At 50.1% G+C, this 22,509-nt stretch overlaps 2 protein-coding genes across 3 annotated transcripts; both read right to left on the bottom strand.

Annotated features, from left to right (window-relative positions):
- Positions 1 to 106: 106 nt before the first annotated feature.
- Positions 107 to 5,743, bottom strand: LOC105418912 (CST complex subunit CTC1-like). The gene is made up of 10 exons (XM_029840046.1): positions 5,716 to 5,743; positions 5,335 to 5,464; positions 4,956 to 5,246; positions 4,763 to 4,885; positions 4,384 to 4,613; positions 4,169 to 4,316; positions 2,817 to 2,872; positions 2,373 to 2,529; positions 2,198 to 2,306; positions 107 to 1,973 (listed from the first exon to the last, which is right to left on the bottom strand). Exons 3-10 carry the CDS (start codon positions 5,037 to 5,039, stop codon positions 1,882 to 1,884), a joined length of 999 nt encoding a protein of 332 aa, XP_029695906.1. The 5' UTR covers positions 5,040 to 5,246; positions 5,335 to 5,464; positions 5,716 to 5,743; the 3' UTR covers positions 107 to 1,881.
- Positions 5,744 to 11,302: 5,559 nt separating this feature from the next.
- LOC115250656 (CST complex subunit CTC1-like) lies at positions 11,303 to 14,653 on the bottom strand. 2 transcript variants are annotated; one of them, XM_029840067.1, is made up of 7 exons: positions 14,454 to 14,653; positions 12,879 to 14,229; positions 12,306 to 12,383; positions 12,116 to 12,215; positions 11,881 to 11,974; positions 11,586 to 11,808; positions 11,303 to 11,503 (listed from the first exon to the last, which is right to left on the bottom strand). In XM_029840067.1, exons 3-7 carry the CDS (start codon positions 12,345 to 12,347, stop codon positions 11,381 to 11,383), a joined length of 582 nt encoding a protein of 193 aa, XP_029695927.1. In that variant the 5' UTR covers positions 12,348 to 12,383; positions 12,879 to 14,229; positions 14,454 to 14,653; the 3' UTR covers positions 11,303 to 11,380. The 2 variants fall into 2 exon arrangements, 1 of the variants encoding a protein (XP_029695927.1); XR_003889225.1 differs by lacking the exon at positions 12,306 to 12,383.
- Between the last annotated feature and the right edge of the window lie 7,856 nt (positions 14,654 to 22,509).

Raw genomic sequence — 22,509 nt, 5'->3', positions numbered from 1 at the left:
AGCATGATGTAGCTTCACATGCTAAAGGTACTGTAGCATTCTCGCTAGCCGTTCTGTGATTAGTATTTATATTACAGGAGACGTATGAATAAAGATTGATTAATTGATAAAGTCGTACCTCCGTTTTATAGATTAGTTTATTCTGGAAAATAGCTCATAATCCCAAATTCTTTAATCTGACATTAATATTCCCAGAACAAATGATAGAAAGTAAATGAGACTGTTCACGTTATTCAAATAAAATCAAAGAAAAACAAGATTTCATGATAGAAAATGCTAACTTAGAGACGTTGTTTTCTCATTATGTAACAACAGATTCTGATTGGAGGTCGACCAATCACAGCGCAGCCTCGTGCTGGGAGAGGATCGTATTCATGCCCACATTCGTTCTGGCTTTGATCCCTTTGAGATCCCTCTTAAAATCTTCTTGGATGAACACACACACACACACACACACACACACACACAAGATTAAGCCCTTCATGGACTTGTTGAGTGTTTGTACTTTTCTAGATCGGTCCCTGGTCTGTGTAAAGGCCCGATTAGCAAAAACTGGTGGAAACAGGAACCAGATCAGGGTTCAACAGTCAGTGGAGATAAAGCTGAAGGAACCCAGATCCATTTAGAGGAAATGAAAGGTGTCTGTCACATTAATGATCAGGAGAAGCAGGAGACCAGCGACCATAAATGATGTTACTGATGAAGACATGCAGGAAGATCATGTGAAGATTGTTGCATGGAACAATGAGACCACATTAGTTTGAATTAAAAACATTCTGTTTGAAGAGAAACAGAACTGCAGCAGAACCGAGGCTCATCTGTCAAACATGGAGTCAACAAGAATCCCGCTGACACATCAGCCAACAATACTTTCATTTTAGAGTCATTTGGTTAAACTCGTTTATTCCGAGTGTGTGTGTGTGCGTGTGTGTGTGTGTGTGTGTGTGTGTGTGCGTGTGTGTGTGATGAAAGCGTCGGAGCAGTTCTTTCTTGTCTGGACACCTGAACGCAGCATCTCTGGAAAGTCCCAACAGTCGTCTTTCACTTCCTCTTCAGCCAGCAGCCAATCAGAGGCCGAGCTGCCGAGGCGTCATCAGTATCCAGCAGCAGCAGTTTGGTGCTGAACACCAGGGGAGGAGGAGGCGCCACGACGCCCCCTACAGGCCAGACGCCTTCGATAAAAGGTTTACACGCACACAAGCAACGTGTTATCAGGAAAAGATTCACTACATTAGAAATAAAACCGTGTTATATTGTTATTGTGCAGAGTTGCACGAATAAATGCAAACGTGTTGACAACAAAAAGAAAATAAATATTAATAACACGACCATGTGGCCGCGCATGCTAATTTTAGAGCCAATCACGAAGCAGCCGTTTATTTTATCATCCGTCGCTGGGCAACAGAACATTGAGGACGACCAGCCGTCACCAGAGACGCTGGTGCGCCACCTGCTGGGCAGCAGGTCCAAACTTGCACCCTGACATTATCACCATCTTGTTCTTCGGTGGCTCAAACGACCTCCAGTAGCTGACAGGAAACGGTGGAACAAAGCTAAGCTAGGCTAGCTTATACATAAATCACATGTTTAGAATTTGTGTTGAAGCCAATGAAACAGTTTGATCTTTACATTTCCAGTGATTTTCCCTTTACATGATCATGTTTGACATGTGTGACACACAAACATGAGCCAATAACCAGCGACAGGTCCATCAGCTCTCCCAGGACAGTTTCTGCTCACCGTGATAATATAAAGAGCTTCCTGGAAGTTAGAACAAGCTGAAATTGTTCTTCTAGAATAAATAGTTCTATTAAAATGTCTCTTACAGAAACTCCCAAATGAAGCATGAAATTGTGTCACACTGCAGATGAACAGGGGAACTCAGGGTGTGTTGATGTGCAGACAGGTGAGCTGGAGGGGCGGAGTCAACCTGGTCAGGAAATCTCGATCTCCTCGACTGAACCTCTTTGATTCTGAAACGATAAAAGTTGTTCTTTAAGAACGCGGCACAGAACCCGTGACTGTCAGGTTCTACAGCTCCTAAAGGTTAGAGCTCCCCCTCGTGGACAAGAGCGGAACATCACTGTCCAACAGAGGAGACGTCACCTGTGATGTCATCAGCTAAATGGATAAACAACATGAGCATCATCTCCATGGCAACGAGCGAAGAGGGTCGGAGTTTGTATACCATCGTTACCTTCTGATCTCTGTCTGTTGTGTCTCCTGCAGGTGAGCGCGAGCTGGCGACACACAACTTTACTGCTGCACACACACAACAGGAAGTGCAGGAGAGCGTCGGCACACACCTGGAAAATACACACGCATGAACACACACGCCGGTGCTCTGGGGTCACACAGGAAGTGGTACGCACCAAGCTCTGGCCCCAGGGGTACACCTCCACCTGGCCCCTGACTCGGAGCGCTCTCTGAAGCCCCTCCCACTGACGATCGTTCAGTCCCAGCAGGGGACGGACCAGAGCACCTGAGACCCAGACGTGAGCCTCACCTGTCCCGTCATCCAGCACCAGCCTGATGATCCAGAGAGAATGAAGTCAGACCAAGACCCTAAACCGGCTCCACTGGTTCAGATTCAGAACCACGAGAACATGATGTGATCCACCGACTGTAGGACCAGAGCAGCAGCACGGTCGTCATGGTGAACACTCCCCACCAGTCGTGGGGAGTGTTCACCATCTGACGGGTGTGCACGGGTCCACAGTTCATGATGGTACTTCCTGCTGTAGTTACTGATCATCCGAACAACAGGACAGTTCTCTGGGGAAGGTGGACAGAACCCGTCCAGGAACAGGTCTCACTTTGCTTTGGACTGAAAAACCGATGAGCTGGAGCAGCACCGAGGACCGGAACAGGACTGAGAGGGAGACAGAGCACAGCTGCTGAAGACACGTGGACACACAGACACACGGACACTGTCAATAAGGACACACAGATACATGGACACTGTCACCAAAGATACACAGACACATGGACACTGTCAATAAAGATACACAGACACATGGACACTGTCAACAAAGACACACAGATACTGTCAACAAAGACACGTGGACACACAGACACACGAACACTGTCAACAAAGACACACGGACACTGTCAACAAAGACACACAGACACTGTCAACAAAGACACACGGACACTGTCAACAGAGACACACAGACACTGTCAACAAAGACACAGGGACACTGTCAACAAAGACACACAGACACTGTCAACAAAGACACACAGATACTGTCAACAAAGACACACAGACACTGTCAACAAAGACACACGGACACTGTCAACAAAGACACACAGACACTGTCAACAAAGACACACGGACACTGTCAACAGAGACACAGGGTACTGTCAACAAAGACACACGGACACTGTCAACAAAGACACACGGACACTGTCAACAGAGACACAGGGACACTGTCAACAAAGACACAGGGACACTGTCAACAGAGACACACGGACAATGTCAACAAAGACACACAGACAATGTCAACAAAGACACACGGACACTGTCAACAGAGACACATGGACACACAGACACACGAACACTGTCAACAAAGACACACAGGGACACTGTCAACAAAGACACACAGACACTGTCAACAAAGACACACAGACACTGTCAACAAAGACACACAGATACTGTCAACAAAGACACACGGACACTGTCAACAAAGACACAGGGACACTGTCAACAAAGACACACGGACACTGTCAACAAAGACACACGGACACTGTCAACAAAGACACACGGACACTGTCAACAAAGACACTGTCAACAAAGACACACGGACACTGTCAACAAAGACACACGGACACTGTCAACAAAGACACACGGACACTGTCAACAAAGACACACGGACACTGTCAACAAAGACACACAGACACTGTCAACAAAGACACACAGACACTGTCAACAAAGACACGTGGACACTGTCAACAAAGACACACAGACACTGTCAACAAAGACACACAGACCCTGTCAACAGAGACACAGGGACACTGTCAACAAAGACACGTGGACACTGTCAACAAAGACACACAGATACTGTCAACAAAGACACACGGACACTGTCACCAAAGACACATGGACACTGTCAGCTGGGTCAACACTGTACTACAGAGACACAGAGACACAGGACACAGGTGTATCTACCTGTGTCAGTGGACAGGTGTGAGGCTCATCCAGCATCTCAGAGTAAATGTTTCTCCTTTCTTTGTCTACTCTTTCTCGTCTCCAGACCAACGCCATCAGTTTCCATGACAACATACACACACAGTGCTTCAACATACGGGGAACCAGACTAGGAAGAAAGAATAATCAGTCACCATAACCCAGCAACCATGTGACCATTTGCTCTGTGGTTTCACCTGTGTGACAGCTGGGAGCTCAGGTGGCAAACCCACAGGTACTCACAAATACCCATGTTTTTCTCCAAGAGCAGTCGTGGTAACACCCCATCACAGGGGCAGCTGGAGCCAGCTGGGGGCCCTGACACTTTGCTGAAGGAGGAGATCTTGAGTGTCGAACGAAGGCAGGTGCAGAGGATGCTGGGAGGAAAGTCAGGACTGGGCCGGAACAGGAAGTGGACGTGAGTAATCTGCAGCGAGAATATGAAACTCATGTAAAATGAATAACCTGTAATTGTTAATAGCAGAAACAACCTCTAGTTGTTCCTACCCACAATGCTTTCTCCAGGTAAAGATGACAGAGACAGGAAAGAGAAGCAAACCATATCCAGAAACTCACCTGCACCGAGTCCCCCGCTCTCAGCTCCCTCCTTAAGGGTGGCTGATAGGCAAGGCACAGACCCACCTTCCCGTCCATCACATATAAACCTGCCCCCGCGCTCACAACCTCTGTCACTGTGCCCTGAGAGAAGGGGGTGGGGCTTACCACAAAGGTAGATGTAAGACAGCCAATCACAGCTCAGCATTGTCACCTGGTAATTGATGATTCTGGATTGCTTGGTTCTGGTGAACATTCTCTGAGACTCTTCAGTGTCGTCATCATCGATACATGACATCACTAGTGAGGGGGGCGTGTCCCCCTGAGGGTCAGCACGCGAGTCTTCTCGAGGACCTTGTGAGTAGTTTGTGTGGATTTCAGAGTGATCAGTCACAGCCAAGATGCTGTTTCCTTTCCAGCCTCGCAAGGCACAAACACGCAGCGACGTCACACACACACGATCCCCAACACACAAACAGTCACTCCACCACAACCTGCTGCTCTCCTGCAACCAAGCACAGACAGATCCAGACGGGTCAGAAGGTCATCTTGGCTGGAGAGTTGCAGGGCCGTCCCCGAGACGAGTGTCCTACCTTGACGAGAACAGGGAGACGGTGAGTGTCGTCGGTCAGCGAGAAGCAGAAGAAGGACGTTCCAGCCACGCGGAGCAGAGCGCAGACTGAAGCCACATGACCACACACGGACAAACGCCGTCCCCGAGGGCTGAAGGACAGAAACACGGAGGCAGCTTACGTGATCTTGATGTGAACAGTCTCCTGTAAACTTTCCCTCTAAACAAGTCTGATGGCTGAGCTCCCTTCCAGGCAGCTTCCTCACCCTGACACTCTCCCGTGGTTCCACGTTCATGTGCACTTGTGGCGTGTGTTTATAAACAGGGTGTAATTACAGCCGTTTGCCCGCTGTGGCATTAATAATATGCATTTCCTATTCTCTTAAATACAGGAGAGAGATACCTGCTGGAGAGATAACCTGCTGCTTCTCGCACTCCAACAGCTCGAGATCCATCCTCTGCTCGGGGGCAGGACAGAGAAGGACAGGAGAACCAATCAGTTCCACGTGTCCTCCAGCTCCTTTCTGCTCCTGCTCTGAGAGGAGAGGAGAGGAGAGGAGAGGAGAGGAGAGGAGAGGAGAGGAGAGGAGAGGAGAGGAGAGGAGAGGGGAGGGGAGGGGAGGGGAGGGGAGGGGAGGGGAGACCATGGCCCAGGGGGGTACCAGAGGCCTGTCAGGTGATCATGGTTCTGGACCCCAGCAGCCTCGGCCTCTAGCAGCATCACTCAGATGTGACCTAACGATTAGACGACCCCCCAAGGATGATAATCTGTCTGTCTATGATAGTAACTGGAACTACTGAATTAGTAACAATCAGCTTCATCAAAGAGGAGGTTTGAAGTCTGATCTTAAAGTAGCGATGGAGTCAGCCTCCCGTACCTGGACAGGGAGCTGGTTCCATAGCAGGGGGGCCTGGACAGGGAGCTGGTTCCATAGCAGGGGGGCCTGGTAGCTAAATGCTCGGCCCCCCATTAGAGACTCTGGGGGCCACCAGTAGACCAGCATTCTGAGAGCGGAGCGGTCTATTGGGCTGATAAGGTATCACTAGCTCCTCCAGGTAGGATGGAGCTAGGCCTCTGAGGACCTTGTAGGTCAAAAGAAGGGTTTTAAAAATTATTCTAAATTTAACGGGCAGCCAATGAAGAGACGCTATTACAGGAGTCATGTGATCTCTTTTGTCAATACCTGTCAGAACTCTGGCTGCAGCATTTTGGATCAGCTGGAGGCTTCTTAAAGAGTTGTTTGGACCCCCTGATAATAAGGAGTTACAGCCAGGAAGTAACAAATGCATGGACTAACTTTTCAGCATCAGGCTGCATCAGTAGCTTCCTGATCTTTGAGATGTTCCTCAAGTGAAAAAAGGCACTTCTAGAGACTAATTTAATGTGTGAGTTGAAGGAGAGATTTTGATCAAAAGTTACTCCTAGATTCCTCACAGAGAGACTAGATGCTAATGAGATACCATCTAGAGTGATCATGTGATCTAATCTATCCCTGAGAGTTTCAGGACCAAACACCATGACCTCAGTTTTTCCTGGGTTAAGGAGGAGGAAATTTGAAGACATCCAGGACTTTATGTCTTTAAGACAGGTCTGAAGCTTCACTAACTTCTCTGTCTCCTCGGGTTTCATGGATAAATAGAGCTGAGTGTCATCAGCATAACAATGAACATTGATCCCATGCTGCCGAATAATGTTCCCTAAGGGAAGCATGTACAAGGTGAAGAGGATTGGTCCGAGTACAGAACCTTGAGGAACTCCATGGCTAACCCTACTGTATGAGGAGTGTAGAGGTTTGATTAGCTTGAGATCTAGCAGTGGCTTACTTATCTGTCTAACGCTAGCAAGAAGTTGCATTCCACCGGCGGTGTCTGTAGCTCAGCTGTGTAGTTCCACAAATCCACTCAGGAAACGTTTGTAGTGAAGAAAAAATATAAAAATCTCCAGGTTTATTTCCACAAAATTACCAAACGTTTGGGTCTGGCTAACACACTTGTTGCAACTAATTACTTATAGAAGAAAGAGAGAGATAGAGGTAAGAAAGCTTCTCCAGCTCCCCAGCACTGATTACCCGCTCAGGGTAAACAGGCACACCTGGCTCTATGTGGTCTTAAAGGAGAAGCACTAATTTTATCAACAGATACGAAATCACATAACAACATGAATTCAATGAGACATTTTAACCCTTTTAACCATTATAAAGTTATAAATGAAATGATTAACTATTAAATCTCTCTGTGCTTATATTATTGAATTATGCATTTTCTTAACACATTTTAATAATATGAACTGCATAACCATAAACTGTACTTCTGCCTCTACATACCGGCCCCTAATTACTTTCTAGGGCAGAAACAATTACAACCTATTTGAAGAAAGTCTTTCTTTTTAGTAACACAAAGCAAATATCACCCAACCAGGTACAGTCCTTCTCATGCTGCTCCTTGCAGTAAGCAGAGCTTTGTTATTGGCCTCTCAAGCTCATTAGTCTTAGTCTTGACTCGAACCTTGCGGGCCATTCCATGCTCATCCTCTGTAGTCTTGACGATCCTTCCCATCAGCCAGGATCCCCTAGGTGCTGACTCGTCGATGATCAAGACTACATCTCCTGGGATGAAGTTCCGTGATGGGTGGGTTCCATTTCTGTCTCTTCTGAAGTAGAGGCAAGTAGTCCAGCTCCGACAAAGTTAGTCCCATTGTCGGATCTCATTTCCTTCACTTGACCCCTTCTTGCGCTGAAGCGACGCAGAGCATGAATAAAGGAGTGTGTTTCCAGTGATGTCGCCATTTCCATGTGGACTGCACGACTTGCAAGACAGGTAAAGATAACTCCGTATCTTTTTACATAGGATCTTCCTCGTTTTACATTGAATGGTCCAAAGAGATCCACCCCACTTCTGGTAAAAGGTGGTTCATCCGGTACAAGTCTATTTCTCGGTAGGTCCGCCATCATTTGTGTGCCTGATGCACCATGTTGTCTTCGACAGATAGTACAGTGAGACAGCATTTTCTGGATTGTTGAGGGGGCATCGATGATCCAGTATCTTTGACGTACATGAGACAAGACATGATTGCGTCCGCTGTGTCCCAGTCGCTCATGTGCATCCTGGAGAATCAGATAAGCCACATGATGGTCTTTAGGCAGGAGCATCGGGTGCTTGGCTTCGGCTGGCATAGATGCTCGACTTAACCTTCCTCCAACACAAAGGGTTCCCTCCTGAAGGTGCGGATTCAGTCTGAAGGTTCGACTGCCTTTCTTGACGGGCTCTTTTCTCTGAAGAGCAGACATTTCCTCTTGGAACTTCCTTTGCTGACAATGACGGATGATATCCGGCTCAGCTTGTTGCAGATCGTCCAGAGTCAGGTAAGTCTGTTTGAGACTCCTCTTATAGCTTGTCATTTCTTTGTTCACTTGTTCTTGGTCCTTGTATGATTCATTCATTTCCTTTCTCTTCTTTGACAGGTTCCCCAGCGTCCCTTTGACTCGAGCGAGCTATGCCACTGCCTTTTTCAGCCGTATCCAGGAGGAGAAGTGTTCTGTTAGTTGTTGCATTACATCATATGCCTTTCTTGACCTCAGGATCTACCACTGTAAGCTCCTCCAAGCGAACACGCTGGTCTGGCCATTCTGATTCTGGCTTGCTGAGGAAAGCGGGCCCTGAGATCCATACTTTGTTCTGTGTGAACACACTCACCCTTTGACCCCTGGAAGCGTAGTCAGCTGGATTCAACCGTGAGTTGATGTAGCTCCATTGCCCCACTCTTGATGCTTGTAAGATCATAGCGACCCTGTTCGCCACAAATGTCTTGAATCTGTTCTTCTGGCTTGCTATGTACTTGAGTACAGCGGTGCTGTCTGTCCAGAACTTGGAATCTGACAGTGGAATCTGCAGTTCTTTCTTTATTATGGTGTCCACCTTAACAGCTAAGGTAGCCGCTGTCAGCTCCAGATAGTTATGGGTTTAAGAGGGGCAACCCTGGCCTTCCCCATGATGAATGAGCAGTGCATTTGGTTGCTGCTGTTCTTCTGGACCAGGTAAGTGACAACACCGTAGCCTGTTTCGCTGGCGTCACTGAAGTGGTGTAGTTGAGCCTCCGCTGTTGCTCCAAACTCTGGTGGTGTGAAGCACCGGTCCACTCCAAAGTTGGTGAGCTGCTGAAGCTCTTCCATCCACCTTGACCAGTGTTGTGCGAGATGGTCTGGCACAGCATCGTCCCATCCTGGAGAATGTTTTTGGCAGGCAGTACGACTGGAGACAACATCCCCAGTGGGTCGTAGACTGAACTCATCATTGCCAAGACTCCCCTTCGGGTGAGAGGCCTCTGCTGGATGCTGACGTGGAACTTAAACTGATCTGCCCGGATACACCACAGTACGCCTAAGGCTCTCTCCATGGCGAGTGATTCCTGCTCGAAGTCGAGGGTTTTGACTTCTGTTGCCCGGTCCTCTTGTAGAAAGCTTGACAGCACAGTCTGGTTATTGGTCATCCATTGTTAGTCTGAATCCTCCTGTTTGACAGACGGCCTTCAGGTCTTGATATAACTTGACTGCTTCTTGTTCGGATGCAACTGATCTCAAACAGTCGTCAACATAGAAGTGACACAAAACCGTTTCCACTGAGCTGCATCAAAACTGCTCGTTATCTTCAGCACATTTTCTCAAAGCATAACGCAGCTTGGTGAGGAGGTGGCGCCAAACAAGTGGACCTCCATCCTGTATTCTTGCAGCTCTTGTGAGACGTCGCCGTCCGGCCGCCACAGGAACCTGAGAAGGTCAGCGTCCTCTGGTGGTACTTTAACTTGAAGGAACATCGATTCTACGTCCGCCATTATTGCGACTTGGTCTTGGAACCTTGTTAAGACGCCGATGAGACTGCTTGTCATGTCAGGCCCTTGAAGTAGTTGCTGATTGAGTGTGGTTCCTTGGTAAGAAGCCACAGTCGAATACCACTCGTATTTCCTGCTTCTTAGGGTGGTAAACAGCGTGATGCGGAATAAACCACACCTTTCCATCACTCCGTTTTAGGTCTTCATTTGGTACTTTTACAGCGTAGCCTTTGCTGATCATGTCGTTCATGACGTAGTCGTCTTTGAACGTCTGGTTCCTCTGAAGCTTCTTCTTCATGTTGAGCTCTGTTATTGGGCATTTTCACATCTTTGTTTTTCAACAGCAACCTGATTGAGTAGCTTGGTTGGTCAACAGCTTGGTTGACTCAGAGACTCGATCCATGAACAGCTGATCTTCCTTGGACATTTCCAAATGCTCTGACTGAGCGTTCTCAGGAAAATCCCACTTGAATTGCTGAGCCCATAATTCATCCAGTCGAGCCACTGAAATGCGATTGGTCTTGATCTGTGCATCCATGTTTTGTCCGACTTCTGATGTTGACGACTGTTTGAGACCAGACCTGAAGGCCGTCTGTCAAACAGGAGCAACCATGGACATGAGCAAACTGGTATCTATCAGATAAGTATGATCTAAACCAGTCTAGTGCTGTCCCTTTAATCCCAATCACATGTTCCAGTCTCTGTAACAGGATGCTGTGATCAACTGGATCAAAAGCAGCACTGAGGTCCAGCAGAACCAGCATAGAGACCAGTCCATGATCTGAAGCTATGAGAAGATCATTAGTGACTTTAAGAAGTGCTGTTTCTGTGCTGTGGTGAGCTCTAAAGCCTGACTGAAACATCTCAAACAGGCTGTTCCTCTGCAGGTGCTCCAGTAACTGAGTCACCACCACCTTCTCTAGAACTTTAGAGATAAAAGGAAGGTTGGATATTGGCCTATAATTTGCTAAGACATCAGGATCCAGTGATGGTTTTTTAAGCAACGGCTTAATCACTGCCACCTTGTAGGACCGGGGTACATAACCTGGCACTAAAGAACCATTGATCTGGTCCAGGATAGAACTGCCTATCAATGGTAGAACATCCTTCAACAGGTGTGTTGGGATGGGATCTAAAGGACACGTGGTGGACTTGGATTTCTGAATTAGTGATGACGCCTCAGAAAAATATATAGGGCTGAAGGAGCTTAAGGGCTCGTTGGAGACCCTGCATGTTCCCACAGTCAGCACATCTGGTGATGGTCCAGTTGTTGGGATGGCCTGGTTAGCGTTCCACTGTAGGGGATGTAGTTCCAGTTAGGAAAGAGGACAGGATGATGCAGCCACAGTGGAGAAAAAGACACAGCCTAAAGGGACAGGCAGAAACGGACAACTTTAAATATGACTGTTGCGCCTAAACCCACAGATGGAGCAGAAGAGAGCACCCACCTCACACCGGACACTCCCACTGGTGTCTGTCACCCTCCATCCTCCCGCCTGCCCCTCTTCTAAGCAGCCAGTTAGCAGCAGGTTCACCCGCTGTAGAGGCTGGTGACCTGGCGGTGAACGCTCTGCCTCTTTCAGCCATGCTCGCTGCTGACTGGTGCTCCAGGAGAGACGGCTGACACAAGGCAAGTGTTGCTGGGAGACCAGCTCGGAGATGGAGACCAGCCTGGAGTCAAGTTAGGGAAGCGTCAGTCAACATCCTCCGCAGCAAAACCTGTCTTTTTCCCTGAGGTCTTACCTGTAGCTGACAGGTAAAGTGTGCGAAACACACATGTTCTCCTCTATCTTTGTGACCACACACATTGCAAGATCTTGACAACACGCACCTCCACCTGCAACACATTGTAAGTGGATAAAATGAGGAAGGAAATGTTGGACAGCAACCTGGAGCAGAAAGAGCCTTCCTGAGCTGGCTCATGCGTCCCCAGTATTACAGTCATCAAGTCACCCCAGATGCTGACTGGACCACTAACCTGTCACACAAGTGTCAGCAGCAGGTCCAGTGAACTTAGAAACAAGAGGAAAAAGATGTTGACTAATGAAGCTGAAGATTTCCTGTAACCACTTGGACTCCTGCAGCAAATAGAGAAATCAAGTAAGAGTAGTAGAGTAGATGGTGAAATGTAATCATCCCAAATTCACAAGCAGTTAGACTTTACTGACGGCCTCGCTTTTGTATCTGAAGTGATCCAGAAATCGATCCATGTTCTCATCCCCAAACGGACAAAGTCCAGGCGATCCCTGCGCGTCGTTCACAAAAGTAACGAGAAATCTTGTCAAATAGACGCTCCCGCAAAAAGCTTCAAGCGTTACTTCCTGTTTAACTACGGAATCCGGAATGGCTCAAAATTCATTGCATCCAAGAGCAATGCACGCGTGCACCAAGGACATGTTTATAGCGACACCCAGCGGCAGCGAGAAGAACTGCAATGAGAGCGAGTGACGGGGGAATTTCATATTCTAGGGATAAAATATTAAAAGTCGAAATTATTTTGTGATTAAAGGTTTCAAATGAGAAATTTGGTTGTGCAATTATTTCAAATTAATTCTTAAGATGTTCCATCCCATCAGGGATAATTCTAAAGTTGACAGTGTTAAACAGTTATATAGATATATATTTTTAAAAACTACAACCAATAAGTACAGAGTACTTTTCCTGTGATTAATCCTGATGTATGATTGTGTTTCAAATTAGTGAGTGTGTGTGTGGACATGGACAGAGACATGGACAGAGACCTGGACAGAGGGAGAGAGGCCCAGCGGTGGACACCGTTGATCAGGTTGTCCCTGCAGGTCCCCCCTCCTGGTGGACGCCCTAGATCAGGTGGTCCCTGCAGGTCCCCCCTCCTGGTGGACGCCCGAGATCAGGTGGTCCCTGTAGGTCCCCCCTCCTGGTGGATGCCCTAGATCAGGTGGTCCCTGTAGGTCCCCCCTCCTGGTGGACGCCCTAGATCAGGTGGTCCCTGCAGGTCCCCCCTCCTGGTGGAGGCCCTAGATCAGGTGGTCCCTGCAGGTCCCCCCTCCTGGTGGACGCCATAGATCAGGTGGTCCCTGCAGGTCCCCCCTCCTGGTGGACGCCCTAGATCAGGTGGTCCCTGCAGGTCCCCCCTCCTGGTGGACGCCGTTGATCAGGTGGTCCCTGCAGGTCCCCCCTCCTGGTGTCTCTTCATGTGGCTCTTCAGACAGTGACTCTGGGTGAAGGCCTGCTCACACACGGAGCACCTGTAGGGTCTCTCCCCGTTGTGGGTCCTCATGTGGACCGGCAGGTAGGACTTGGAACAGGCGAACGGCTTGTGTCCCGACTGGACCTTCATGTGATTGTCCAGGTGAATCTTGCACTTGAAGGACCGGCCACAGTCCGGGCAGCGGTCCGGCGTCTCCCCCGTGTGGACCCTGGTGTGGACGGTCAGCTGGCTCGGAGTGGGTCCTGAGGTGGACCTGCAGCTGCTCAGGAACATGGTGCAGCAGACCCGGCAGAGGTGCGTCCTCTCCTCGGAGCGGGTCGCCTTGTGCCGGGTCAGAGCTTCCTGCGTGTGGAGCTTCTGCTGTGGGCGCTCAGATCTTTGCTGGGCTCCTCCTCCAGAACCCTCAGCCCTTCACAGGAGCTCCACCTGAGACGCCCGTCCCCCAGACGGGGACGCCCACTGCAAACGCTTCTGGCCTCGTCCACCTGATCCGAGGCCCGTCTGACCGAGGCGTGCGACTCCAGAGGACCAGACTCATCTTCTCAGCAGGCGTCCATTGATGCTCCGCGTGCTCCGTGTCCTCCTGGGGTGGGGACGGGTCTGTGGACCCGCCGTCAGCGTCCTGCGTCCAGCTGCAGACGGAGACACGAGCCACATTTGCTTTGCATCAGCGGAGACGATGAGTCCTGAGACGTCACCTGGCTCGGGCGCTCCGGTCCTCAGCTGTGGGCCCGGCAGAGGGACCCGGTCCCCCCGGGTCCTCCGGTTCCTCTGCTGCCTGCACACACAGCCCAACCCGGTCAAACAGAACCGCTCCGCACCACCGGAGCAGCTGCGTGGACCTGCAGAACCCTCGAACTCCTCATCCTCACCAGCACCGAGGACTCTTTTACGCTTCCCATCTGGAGAAGAAAGAACCGGTTGTGACCTGAAGGTCCACCTGGTGGACTCCACCAGTACCAGGAACCGGGACCGTTTATCGGGTCCTTCAACATCAGCAACATTATTGTGAAATTGGAAGAACTTGACGCTCACGTTCTGGGTCAGAACGTCAGATTAGAACGCCTGTTTTGTTCTTAGGTTCACGTTTAAAATGTTTCACAGGTGTGTGTAAAAGATTCTTTACATTTTAATTTGAACTGTTGCTTCTGGTTTGTGAAGCGTTGTTCAGGCTTCATGTTCGAAGTTAAACATCCTGGAGACGGGAGAACCTCCAGCTGCCTCCAGCTGCCCGAAGCTTCCGCCTCATAATCGGCCGCGACTCCGTCAAACACCGCTAAGATTTCCTGCGTCAGGGCGGCGAGTCTGTCGGCGAAGAACCGTCTCAGCGAGTCTCCCTTCGACATTTGAACTTTTATTCAAACCGTGACGACGGAGAACAGCGACAACGACGCTCCAATTCAGACGCCTGGTCCGGGCAGAAAAGCCGTCCGACTGGAAACAGACAAGCGCGCGAGGTTCCGCTTTCTTTTTTCAACTGATAAATTCTTATTCAGATAAAGGAATAGTGCGTGTGCGTGTGCGTGATCAGCAGGAAGGTTTTATTCAAACAAACAAACAAACCCCAAAACATAATTTATGAATTAAAGTATCTGTTTTAGCTTAGAAAGTTAAAAGAAGCTAAGCTAAGATGAAGAGTGCTCCTCATCCTCTCACAAAGTTCAGCAGCAGCTGATGGCGGCTTGGTGACGTCATCACCTGGAAGCTCCTCACGTGGCCTCAAGGGTTCTTCTGTCTCTGGGTTGAAGCTGCTCCCCCCTCCTCTTCCTCCCCCCTCCTCCTTCTCCCCCTCCTTCTCCTCCTCCCCCCTCCTCCTTTTCCTACTCGTCCTCCCCCTCCTCCTCCTCCCCCCTCCTCCTCCCCTTCCTCTTCCTCCTCCCCCTCTTCCTCCTCCTCCCCCCCTCCTCCTCCTACTCCTCCTCCTTCTCCTCCTCCCGTTCTTGTTCTATTTTCATCGGCGTGCTCGACTTCCTGGGTTTTTTCTTCGTTGGTGCTGCCTGGCAGGAACTCTCTCTCAGCCGTCCTCGTGCTTCTCCGGCGGCGCCACGGTCAGGAACGGGCAGCAGGCGGTGACCCCGGCGGTGACCCTGGCGGTGACCCCGGCCGTGACCCCGGCGGTGACCCTGGCCGTGACCCCGGCGGTGACCCCGGCCGTGACCCCGGCCGTGACCCCGGCCGTGACCCCAGCGGTGACCCCGGGGGTGAGGCGCGATGACCCGGGAGGACCGGAGCAGCCCGGCAGCTGTGATGCGTGCGTTGGTGTGGAGGGGCGGGGCCAGCGGACGCCGTCCCGGGCCCAGCGGCCTGTTCTTGGCGTGTTGCTGACACACTGACGGCGCCGGCGTGGAGCCGCGGGTTGGGGCTGCGCAGCGAGCTGAAGACCATGGAACAGCCCGCCACCGTGCAGCCATGGTGGACCTTCAGGGTTCCTGCATCAACACAAGGACGCCAGAATCAAGCTAACTGGGAGCTCTGGTTCTGTTACTGGTGAGTAAACTGGGAGCTCTGGTTCTGTTACTGGTGAGTAAACTGGGAGCTCTGGTTCTGCTACTGGTGAGTAAACTGGGAGCTCTGGTTCTGTTACTGGCCAGTAAACTGGGAGCTCTGGTTCTGTTCCTGGTGAGTAAACTGGGAGCTCTGGTTCTGCTACTGGTGAGTAAACTGGGAGCTCTGGTTCTGTTACTGGCCAGTAAACTGGGAGCTCTGGTTCTGTTCCTGGTGAGTAAACTGGGAGCTCTGGTTCTCTTACTGGTGAGTAAACTGGGAGCTCTGGTTCTGTAACTGGTGAGTAAACTGGGAGCTCTGGTTCTGTAACTGGTGAGTAAACTGGGAGCTCTGGTTCTGCTACTGGTGAGTAAACTGGGAGCTCTGGTTCTGTTACTGGTGAGTAAACTGGGAGCTCTGGTTCTGTTACTGGTGAGTAAACTGGGAGCTCTGGTTCTGCTACTGGTGAGTAAACTGGGAGCTCTGGTTCTGTTACTGGCCAGTAAACTGGGAGCTCTGGTTCTGTTCCTGGTGAGTAAACTGGGAGCTCTGGTTCTGCTACTGGTGAGTAAACTGGGAGCTCTGGTTCTGTTACTGGCCAGTAAACTGGGAGCTCTGGTTCTGTTCCTGGTGAGTAAACTGGGAGCTCTGGTTCTCTTACTGGTGAGTAAACTGGGAGCTCTGGTTCTGTAACTGGTGAGTAAACTGGGAGCTCTGGTTCTGTAACTGGTGAGTAAACTGGGAGCTCTGGTTCTGCTACTGGTGAGTAAACTGGGAGCTCTGGTTCTGTTACTGGTGAGTAAACTGGGAGCTCTGGTTCTGCTACTGGCCAGTAAACTGGGAGCTCTGGTTCTGCTACTGGTGAGTAAACTGGGAGCTCTGGTTCTGCTACTGGTGAGTAAACTGGGAGCTCTGGTTCTGTTACTGGCCAGTAAACTGGGAGCTCTGGTTCTGTTCCTGGTGAGTAAACTGGGAGCTCTGGTTCTGTTACTGGTGAGTAAACTGGGAGCTCTGGTTCTGTTACTGGTGAGTAAACTGGGAGCTCTGGTTCTGTAACTGGTGAGTAAACTGGGAGCTCTGGTTCTGTTACTGGTGAGTAAACCGGGAGCTCTGGTTCTGTAACTGGTGAGTAAACTGGGAGCTCTGGTTCTGCTACTGGTGAGTAAACTGGGAGCTCTGGTTCTGCTACTGGTGAGTAAACTGGGAGCTCTGGTTCTGTTACTGGTGAGTAAACTGGGAGCTCTGGTTCTGCTACTGGTGAGTAAACTGGGAGCTCTGGTTCTGTTACTGGCCAGTAAACTGGGAGCTCTGGTTCTGTTCCTGGTGAGTAAACTGGGAGCTCTGGTTCTGCTACTGGTGAGTAAACTGGGAGCTCTGGTTCTGTTACTGGCCAGTAAACTGGGAGCTCTGGTTCTGTTCCTGGTGAGTAAACTGGGAGCTCTGGTTCTGTTACTGGTGAGTAAACTGGGAGCTCTGGTTCTGCTACTGGTGAGTAAACTGGGAGCTCTGGTTCTGTTACTGGTGAGTAAACTGGGAGCTCTGGTTCTGCTACTGGCCAGTAAACTGGGAGCTCTGGTTCTGCTACTGGTGAGTAAACTGGGAGCTCTGGTTCTGCTACTGGTGAGTAAACTGGGAGCTCTGGTTCTGTTACTGGCCAGTAAACTGGGAGCTCTGGTTCTGTTCCTGGTGAGTAAACTGGGAGCTCTGGTTCTGTTACTGGTGAGTAAACTGGGAGCTCTGGTTCTGTTACTGGTGAGTAAACTGGGAGCTCTGGTTCTGTTCCTGGTGAGTAAACTGGGAGCTCTGGTTCTGCTACTGGTGAGTAAACTGGGAGCTCTGGTTCTGTTACTGGCCAGTAAACTGGGAGCTCTGGTTCTGTTCCTGGTGAGTAAACTGGGAGCTCTGGTTCTGTTACTGGTGAGTAAACTGGGAGCTCTGGTTCTGTAACTGGTGAGTAAACTGGGAGCTCTGGTTCTGTAACTGGTGAGTAAACTGGGAGCTCTGGTTCTGCTACTGGTGAGTAAACTGGGAGCTCTGGTTCTGTTACTGGTGAGTAAACTGGGAGCTCTGGTTCTGCTACTGGCCAGTAAACTGGGAGCTCTGGTTCTGCTACTGGTGAGTAAACTGGGAGCTCTGGTTCTGCTACTGGTGAGTAAACTGGGAGCTCTGGTTCTGTTACTGGCCAGTAAACTGGGAGCTCTGGTTCTGTTCCTGGTGAGTAAACTGGGAGCTCTGGTTCTGCTACTGGTGAGTAAACTGGGAGCTCTGGTTCTGTTACTGGCCAGTAAACTGGGAGCTCTGGTTCTGTTCCTGGTGAGTAAACTGGGAGCTCTGGTTCTGTTACTGGTGAGTAAACTGGGAGCTCTGGTTCTGTAACTGGTGAGTAAACTGGGAGCTCTGGTTCTGTAACTGGTGAGTAAACTGGGAGCTCTGGTTCTGTTACTGGTGAGTAAACTGGGAGCTCTGGTTCTGCTACTGGTGAGTAAACTGGGAGCTCTGGTTCTGTTACTGGTGAGTAAACTGGGAGCTCTGGTTCTGCTACTGGCCAGTAAACTGGGAGCTCTGGTTCTGCTACTGGTGAGTAAACTGGGAGCTCTGGTTCTGCTACTGGTGAGTAAACTGGGAGCTCTGGTTCTGCTACTGGTGAGTAAACTGGGAGCTCTGGTTCTGTTACTGGCCAGTAAACTGGGAGCTCTGGTTCTGTTCCTGGTGAGTAAACTGGGAGCTCTGGTTCTGCTACTGGTGAGTAAACTGGGAGCTCTGGTTCTGTTACTGGCCAGTAAACTGGGAGCTCTGGTTCTGTTCCTGGTGAGTAAACTGGGAGCTCTGGTTCTGTTACTGGTGAGTAAACTGGGAGCTCTGGTTCTGTAACTGGTGAGTAAACTGGGAGCTCTGGTTCTGTAACTGGTGAGTAAACTGGGAGCTCTGGTTCTGCTACTGGTGAGTAAACTGGGAGCTCTGGTTCTGTTACTGGTGAGTAAACTGGGAGCTCTGGTTCTGCTACTGGCCAGTAAACTGGGAGCTCTGGTTCTGCTACTGGTGAGTAAACTGGGAGCTCTGGTTCTGCTACTGGTGAGTAAACTGGGAGCTCTGGTTCTGCTACTGGTGAGTAAACTGGGAGCTCTGGTTCTGTTACTGGCCAGTAAACTGGGAGCTCTGGTTCTGTTCCTGGTGAGTAAACTGGGAGCTCTGGTTCTGTTACTGGTGAGTAAACTGGGAGCTCTGGTTCTGTTACTGGTGAGTAAACTGGGAGCTCTGGTTCTGTAACTGGTGAGTAAACTGGGAGCTCTGGTTCTGTTACTGGTGAGTAAACCGGGAGCTCTGGTTCTGTAACTGGTGAGTAAACTGGGAGCTCTGGTTCTGCTACTGGTGAGTAAACTGGGAGCTCTGGTTCTGTTACTGGTGAGTAAACTGGGAGCTCTGGTTCTGCTACTGGTGAGTAAACTGGGAGCTCTGGTTCTGTTACTGGCCAGTAAACTGGGAGCTCTGGTTCTGTTCCTGGTGAGTAAACTGGGAGCTCTGGTTCTGCTACTGGTGAGTAAACTGGGAGCTCTGGTTCTGTTACTGGCCAGTAAACTGGGAGCTCTGGTTCTGTTCCTGGTGAGTAAACTGGGAGCTCTGGTTCTGTTACTGGTGAGTAAACTGGGAGCTCTGGTTCTGCTACTGGTGAGTAACTGGGAGCTCTGGTTCTGTTACTGGTGAGTAAACTGGGAGCTCTGGTTCTGCTACTGGCCAGTAAACTGGGAGCTCTGGTTCTGCTACTGGTGAGTAAACTGGGAGCTCTGGTTCTGCTACTGGTGAGTAAACTGGGAGCTCTGTTCTGTTACTGGCCAGTAAACTGGGAGCTCTGGTTCTGTTCCTGGTGAGTAAACTGGGAGCTCTGGTTCTGTTACTGGTGAGTAAACTGGGAGCTCTGGTTCTGTTACTGGTGAGTAAACTGGGAGCTCTGGTTCTGTAACTGGTGAGTAAACTGGGAGCTCTGGTTCTGTTACTGGTGAGTAAACCGGGAGCTCTGGTTCTGTAACTGGTGAGTAAACTGGGAGCTCTGGTTCTGCTACTGGTGAGTAAACTGGGAGCTCTGGTTCTGTTACTGGTGAGTAAACTGGGAGCTCTGGTTCTGTTACTGGTGAGTAAACTGGGAGCTCTGGTTCTGCTACTGGTGAGTAAACTGGGAGCTCTGGTTCTGCTACTGGTGAGTAAACTGGGAGCTCTGGTTCTGCTACTGGCGAGTAAACTGGGAGCTCTGGTTCTGTTACTGGCCAGTAAACTGGGAGCTCTGGTTCTGTTCCTGGTGAGTAAACTGGGAGCTCTGGTTCTGTTACTGGTGAGTAAACTGGGAGCTCTGGTTCTGTAACTGGTGAGTAAACTGGGAGCTCTGGTTCTGCTACTGGTGAGTAAACTGGGAGCTCTGGTTCTGTTACTGGTGAGTAAACTGGGAGCTCTGGTTCTGCTACTGGTGAGTAAACTGGGAGCTCTGGTTCTGCTACTGGTGAGTAAACTGGGAGCTCTGGTTCTGTTACTGGTGAGTAAACTGGGAGCTCTGGTTCTGTTCCTGGTGAGTAAACTGGGAGCTCTGGTTCTGTAACTGGTGAGTAAACTGGGAGCTCTGGTTCTGTTACTGGTGAGTAAACCGGGAGCTCTGGTTCTGTAACTGGTGAGTAAAACTGGGAGCTCTGGTTCTGCTACTGGTGAGTAAACTGGAGCTCTGGTTCTGTTACTGGTGAGTAAACTGGGAGCTCTGGTTCTGCTACTGGCCAGTAAACTGGGAGCTCTGGTTCTGCTACTGGTGAGTAAACTGGGAGCTCTGGTTCTGTAACTGGTGAGTAAACTGGGAGCTCTGGTTCTGTTACTGGTGAGTAAACTGGGAGCTCTGGTTCTGTAACTGGTGAGTAAACTGGGAGCTCTGGTTCTGCTACTGGTGAGTAAACTGGGAGCTCTGGTTCTGTTACTGGTGAGTAAACTGGGAGCTCTGGTTCTGCTACTGGTGAGTAAACTGGGAGCTCTGGTTCTGCTACTGGTGAGTAAACTGGGAGCTCTGGTTCTGTTCCTGGTGAGTAAACTGGGAGCTCTGGTTCTGTTCCTGGTGAGTAAACTGGGAGCTCTGGTTCTGTTACTGGTGAGTAAACTGGGAGCTCTGGTTCTGTTACTGGTGAGTAAACTGGGAGCTCTGGTTCTGTAACTGGTGAGTAAACTGGGAGCTCTGGTTCTGCTACTGGTGAGTAAACTGGGAGCTCTGGTTCTGTTACTGGCCAGTAAACTGGGAGCTCTGGTTCTGCTACTGGTGAGTAAACTGGGAGCTCTGGTTCTGTTACTGGTGAGTAAACTGGGAGCTCTGGTTCTGTTACTGGTGAGTAAACTGGGAGCTCTGGTTCTGCTACTGGTGAGTAAAACTGGGAGCTCTGGTTCTGCTACTGGTGAGTAAACTGGGAGCTCTGTTCTGTACTGGTGAGTAAACTGGGAGCTCTGGTTCTGCTACTGGCCAGTAAACTGGGAGCTCTGGTTCTGCTACTGGTGAGTAAACTGGGAGCTCTGGTTCTGTTACTGGGAGCTCTGGTTCTGCTACTGGTGAGTAAACTGGGAGCTCTGGTTCTGCTACTGGCCAGTAAACTGGGAGCTCTGGTTCTGCTACTGGTGAGTAAACTGGGAGCTCTGGTTCTGTTACTGGGAGCTCTGGTTCTGCTACTGGTGAGTAAACTGGGAGCTCTGGTTCTGTTACTGGCCAGTAAACTGGGAGCTCTGGTTCTGCTACTGGTGAGTAAACTGGGGAGCTCTGGTTCTGTTACTGGGAGCTCTGGTTCTGCTACTGGTGAGTAAACTGGGAGCTCTGGTTCTGCTACTGGCCAGTAAACTGGGAGCTCTGGTTCTGCTACTGGTGAGTAAACTGGGAGCTCTGGTTCTGTTACTGGTGAGTAAACTGGGAGCTCTGGTTCTGCTACTGGTGAGTAAACTGGGAGCTCTGGTTCTGCTACTGGTGAGTAAACTGGGAGCTCTGGTTCTGTTACTGGCCAGTAAACTGGGAGCTCTGGTTCTGCTACTGGCCAGTAAACTGGGAGCTCTGGTTCTGCTACTGGTGAGTAAACTGGGAGCTCTGGTTCTGTTACTGGGTGAGGTAAACTGGGAGCTCTGGTTCTGCTACTGGTGAGTAAACTGGGAGCTCTGGTTCTGTTCCTGGTGAGAAACTGGGAGCTCTGGTTCTGTTACTGGTGAGTAAACTGGGAGCTCTGGTGTTCTGTACTGGTGAGTAAACTGGGAGCTCTGGTTCTGTTACTGGTGAGTAAACTGGGAGCTCTGGTTCTGCTACTGGTGAGTAAACTGGGAGCTCTGGTTCTGTTACTGGTGAGTAAACTGGGAGCTCTGGTTCTGTTACTGGTGAGTAAACTGGGAGCTCTGGTTCTGCTACTGGCCAGTAAACTGGGAGCTCTGGTTCTGCTACTGGTGAGTAAACTGGGAGCTCTGGTTCTGCTACTGGCCAGTAAAACTGGGAGCTCTGGTTCTGCTACTGGTGAGTAAACTGGGAGCTCTGGTTCTGTTACTGGTGAGTAAACTGGGAGCTCTGGTTCTGTTACTGGCCAGTAAACTGGGAGCTCTGGTTCTGCTACTGGTGAGTAAACTGGGAGCTCTGGTTCTGTTACTGGGAGCTCTGGTTCTGCTACTGGTGAGTAAACTGGGCTCTGGTTCTGCTACTGGCCAGTAAACTG

This window comes from Takifugu rubripes, chromosome 8 (genome assembly GCF_901000725.2).
Source record: "Takifugu rubripes chromosome 8, fTakRub1.2, whole genome shotgun sequence".
Classification (NCBI taxonomy): Eukaryota; Metazoa; Chordata; class Actinopteri; order Tetraodontiformes; family Tetraodontidae; genus Takifugu; species Takifugu rubripes.
The sequence above is the reverse complement of the archived record's forward strand: the minus strand, read 5'-3'. Positions and strand labels throughout refer to the sequence as shown.

What these genes read in the sequence shown, in the direction of transcription:
- LOC105418912 (XM_029840046.1), bottom strand. Translation starts at nt 5,039, where the DNA reads ATGTCATGTATCGATGATGACGACACTGAAGAGTCTCAGAGAATGTTC. An exon ending in CCAGAATCATCAATTACCAG is followed by an intron (nt 4,886 to 4,955) that starts GTGACAATGCTG and finishes CCCTTCTCTCAG; the next exon opens with GGCACAGTGACAGAGGTTGT. An exon ending in GTTTTTCAGTCCAAAGCAAA is followed by an intron (nt 2,530 to 2,816) that starts GTGAGACCTGTT and finishes CTGGATCATCAG; the next exon opens with GCTGGTGCTGGATGACGGGA.
- LOC115250656 (XM_029840067.1), bottom strand. Translation starts at nt 12,347, where the DNA reads ATGGATCGATTTCTGGATCACTTCAGATACAAAAGCGAGGCC. An exon ending in TCAGATACAAAAGCGAGGCC is followed by an intron (nt 12,216 to 12,305) that starts GTCAGTAAAGTC and finishes TATTTGCTGCAG; the next exon opens with GAGTCCAAGTGGTTACAGGA. An exon ending in GTGGGAGTGTCCGGTGTGAG is followed by an intron (nt 11,504 to 11,585) that starts GTGGGTGCTCTC and finishes CTGTCCCTTTAG; the next exon opens with GCTGTGTCTTTTTCTCCACT.